This window comes from Nanorana parkeri, unplaced genomic scaffold (genome assembly GCF_000935625.1).
Source record: "Nanorana parkeri isolate BGI_ZX_2015 unplaced genomic scaffold, ASM93562v1 scaffold798, whole genome shotgun sequence".
In the NCBI taxonomy this organism is placed as follows: domain Eukaryota; kingdom Metazoa; phylum Chordata; class Amphibia; order Anura; family Dicroglossidae; genus Nanorana; species Nanorana parkeri.
In genome coordinates this window covers 126001-130440 of record NW_017307066.1, presented here as the reverse complement: position 1 = coordinate 130440, position 4440 = coordinate 126001, and the positions used below count along the sequence as shown (strand labels likewise).

The 4440-nt window shown below is 38.3% G+C and overlaps 1 protein-coding gene across 1 annotated transcript; it reads left to right on the top strand.

Annotated features, from left to right (window-relative positions):
- The first annotated feature begins 2464 nt into the window (after positions 1 to 2464).
- LOC108793975 (olfactory receptor 6M1-like) lies at positions 2465 to 3403 on the top strand. Its single transcript, XM_018564939.1, has one exon. The coding sequence runs from the start codon at positions 2465 to 2467 to the stop codon at positions 3401 to 3403; it is 939 nt and encodes a 312-aa protein (XP_018420441.1).
- Positions 3404 to 4440: the final 1037 nt, after the last annotated feature.

The following is a 4440-nucleotide window of genomic DNA, read 5'->3' as shown; positions in this document are numbered from 1 at the left end:
TATATATATATATATTATATATATTTAGATTTAAATCCCCTACACAGCAGTTACAAAGTCAGAAAAGATTTACAGTATAGATTTACAGCAGCTAGTACCTGTACTAGCTGCTGTAATGTAAAGTATTATACACTGTTAGCCATTGATAGATGGAGGAAAAGTATTGATAATAATTTTTGCTGGTGAACTGAAATCTGATAATGAAAAGTGTAAGTGTTTTTAAAAGCTTTCACATTAAATAGGTTGGATAGCTGCCATACAGAAATCAGCTCCATGCTAAGCATGCTAAGCATACTCCTTCATTTTCTCACCATAAAGAATGGTGACATGCAAGATTATTACTATCATATTCTTTTTTAATACTTGTACTATTATTGTATCTTCTATACCAGCATACAAGTATGCAAAATTTTGAGGCACTCCAGTCTATAATGTAAAAAACCTAAATGTAAGAAATGACACGCGGCTTCTACAAAATCCATACCAGACCCTTATCTGAGATATGGGTCTGGTATGGATTTTAACTGGGGGTGACTCACTCAAAAGCAAACATTTGGGGTTCCCCTTCACATCAGGAACCCCTTTCACATGAAAATGCTCCTTCAAATCAGCTTTATATCAGGAGCCCCCCATCACATTTGGACCCCCCTTTACATCAGAATCTCCTCCTTTCACCTCAGAGACCCTCTCTTTAACATTACAAACCCCACTTCACATTAGAGCCCCCCTTTCAGATAAGAGTAGCTTCTTCAAATCAGAAGCCCCATTCACATAAGAAGGCCCCTTTACATCCTAACACCAACTCAGGATCTGCAGTTGCGACAGCATGTCAGGGGGCATAAAGTGGAGCAGGCCTGGATAGAAACACACTTCTATACTTTTCTATATGGATCCCTCCCTCCCTGGATTAGCATATTTGTTTCCATGGTACTGGGGGCCAGCCCACCTAAAGCATGGATAGGCATGACATTGTGCAAAAAGTTTAAGGCACTCCTGAGAAAGCCAGAAGGTACCCCAGGGTGCCACGTTACCCTAGTTGAGAAAGTCTTTTTAATTGCTAAATTCTATATACTGTTATGTCATTTTTAGAACAGGCAAATAGCCGCTCTTTCTTATGTAACACTTTGTACCTATAAAAACATTATTTTAATAAAGTATTGGTGAACATTGTCAATGAATAACAAAAAAGAGTTGTCCCCGGAACAAAACGTTGGGGAAATCTATCAATGGAGACACGTGTTTCGGGGACAACTGTCCAAAAGGGGAATACCCCTCACTTTGGGAGATTTTCTCTAACTTCCTGCTGCATCTCCAAGATAGGAAGTGAAGAGAAATTTCTCAGCTGAATCCAATTAAAAAAAACATTGGCAGGGGTTTTTCATCCTTTATTTCGTCTATCCAAAACAAAACAAAAAGCGCAAACATTTTAAATCAAAAGGCACCACAAACTGAAATGTTAAAAATGTAAATGTAAAAAGTGACATGTAGTTCACCCTCATCTGCTATGGATTTGGTATGCCATCAGAGTCCCCCCTTTACATTATCAGCCCCCTTCACATCAGAGTTTTACCTTATAATCTTCACTACAAGGTGGCTGTGGCAGCATGGTAGAAGAGATGTGGAGCAGGTCTGAACAGGGGTGGACTTCTGAATGCTGGGGAGGTCCTAGGTGCTCAACCTGGATTAATGTCATGTGTTTCCATGGTACCGGTGCCTGGCTCATCTGCACCATGGAAATGCATGATGCTGTGCAAAAAGGTAAAAGGCACCCCTAACAAAGCCAGAAGGCACACTGGGGTGCCACAGCACACTGGTAGAAAAAGGCTAGTCTACACAAACACTTTAAAATCATATGATCTAACATTTCATTATTTGTAAGAGGGAGATTAGGTGTTTAGGAAATATGCCGTTTTACCATGCTTAAGGGGGAAGAAAACTGGCACAGAAATAAAAAAACAACAGATCATGAAAATTATAATCACATGATTGAGGCTAAATAACTATATACTGACGCTAGCAGAATTTTATTTAAACAGAACACTGCTTAAAAACAAAAATATACCCTCTTCCACCCTCTTGAGAACCCATCACTTTTGTTTAATCATATATTCATATTTTTTTTTTCCAGAGGGAGTTCTTGCAAGTCTACTGATGTCATGGGTCCTCCCATTCCTCTTTTGACAGTAGATGGTTGAGAGTTCTTTCTCCAGTTATGAACACCAATGCAATGTAAGTTATGTTCAGTGTACAAGCACTCTGAGCCCAGAATGTGTGGTGGCGCTTCTCCAGTGAACAGGTCCATGACAGACTGGACTTAGTGGAAGTAGGTTGATTGACACTGGCCATCATTCAGAAGACAGGAGACTTTAGTGGCAGACAGGGTATATTGTAGTACACACCCCTGAAATTAAATCCTTTAAAAAAAATACTTTCTAGTTTGTTTACAGTGGTTTTGTTTTTCAGGATGAACGTGAATATATCTGATTATCTTGCCTATTTTATATTACATGGGTTTCCTGCATTTCAATTTTGGCAATGGAATGTGTTTGGGATTATTCTGTTCATGTACCTCCTAACCATCACTGAAAACATCATCATTATAACTATTGTACTGTCAGACAGCCTCCTCAATAGCCCTATGTATTTTTTCATTGGCAACTTGTCTTTCATTGAAATGCTGTATACATCTGTAACAATTCCAAAACTACTAGCTCTTCTAATTGGGAAAAGTAAATCCATATCGCTAACTGGCTGTCTCACTCAGTTCTTTTTCTTCTTCTCCCTGGGGTCTGCTGAATGTTTTCTTCTAGCAGTGATGTCATATGACCGCTATTGTGCAATTTGCCACCCATTGCTCTATAATGTTATTATGAATAGACCTTTATGTTGCTATCTAGTCTTGGCTTGTTGGATAGGGGGCTTCATTCCAAACTTGTTTCCTACTGTTTTACTCAGTCAGCTACACTTCTGTGACAGATATATTGAACATTTCTTTTGTGATCTTTCTCCTCTTTTACAGTTATCATGTTCCAATACAAACAGGTTGCAGACTTTAAATTTCCTAACAGCTTCTGCTATTGTTGTGTTTTCTTTCTCTTTGACCCTTTGGACTTATATCCGAATTATAATGACTATACTAGCAATTCCATCCACAACTGGTAAATTTAAGACTTTTTCCACGTGTGCTTCTCATCTAACAGTTGTTACCATATTTTTTGGGACTGTGGCTTTTGTTTATGTTAGACCAAGAGCTAGCAAAGATTTTGAATTAAATAAAGTACTGTCTGTTGTTTATATAGTTCTAACACCTGTAGTTAACCCCCTTATTTATAGTTTTCGTAACAAAGATGTAAAGACTACAATAAAGAAACGTTTTCTTCAAGAACACCGACAACAACATTAGGCATGCAGAATTATGTGAAGGTGTAAAAATGACAACTATCCATGAAATTCTGCTAATTTATTCTATACAATAGTGTTAAGCCAACTGTTTTTGCTCCTGACTCACCCATTTGCTATTTTAGTTGATCAATAAGGAGAATCACAAACTTATTACTTTTTGTTTTCTTTAAATAGTTCTATGTAAATCTGTTTTATCTTCACAGAAACACACAATTTGGGAAGTACATGCCAAACAGAGCTGATTAGAATCCTTACGATAACATAGGAATAGTGCACAGGACACAAGACAGCTGTACATTTCTAATTGATGAAGGTGCCCTCCGCACACCTTTCAGCAGTCCCGGCCAACAATCAAATAAATGGTGCTCGAAGTAACTTCACGGATGGCACGTGCAAAACACAAGATTGAAGAAATAGGTCACCAGCACTCCATAAGTTAAAATGAATGAGTCCTTTTAATGGACAATGATGTCACAGAAATCCAACATGTGACCAATCTCTTGCCTTGAAGAAGGGACCCTGTGTGGCCCCGAAACGTCGGCTCATGTTGGATTTCTGTGACATCATTGTCCATTAAAAAGGACTCATTCATTTTAACTTATGGAGTGCTGGTGACCTATTTCTTCAATCAGCTGTACATTTCTGACATGATCAACTGGTATTTTTTAATTGATCAAGCAGATATAACAACAGATTCAGATCCTTGTGAGGTCACAGGAATACAGAGGGGTGAGGCATACCACAAGAATCAGCACAGGCACTAGAACTGGAAGGGGAGCCCTGTTTTGTGTTAGGAATGTACAGAGACAGTAAGATAAGAGCTATCAATCAAGAGGACATCTCCTTTGCAGAGCATAGTCAAGAATGAAGAGGAGTGAGCTGTCCAAGTATATATATCACAGTTTCTACTTTACAGAGAAACATGGGATAAAAAGCAATATGTAATTTGGAAGTTAGGCGACCAAGTTTTGAAAAACAATATAAGGTCCAACTTCTTCTATAATGATGATGAGGTATACTCCAGGTAAACTTCCTCTC

Coding starts and splice junctions, on each gene's coding strand:
- LOC108793975 (XM_018564939.1), top strand. CDS start 2,465: ATGAACGTGAATATATCTGATTATCTTGCCTATTTTATATTACATGGG.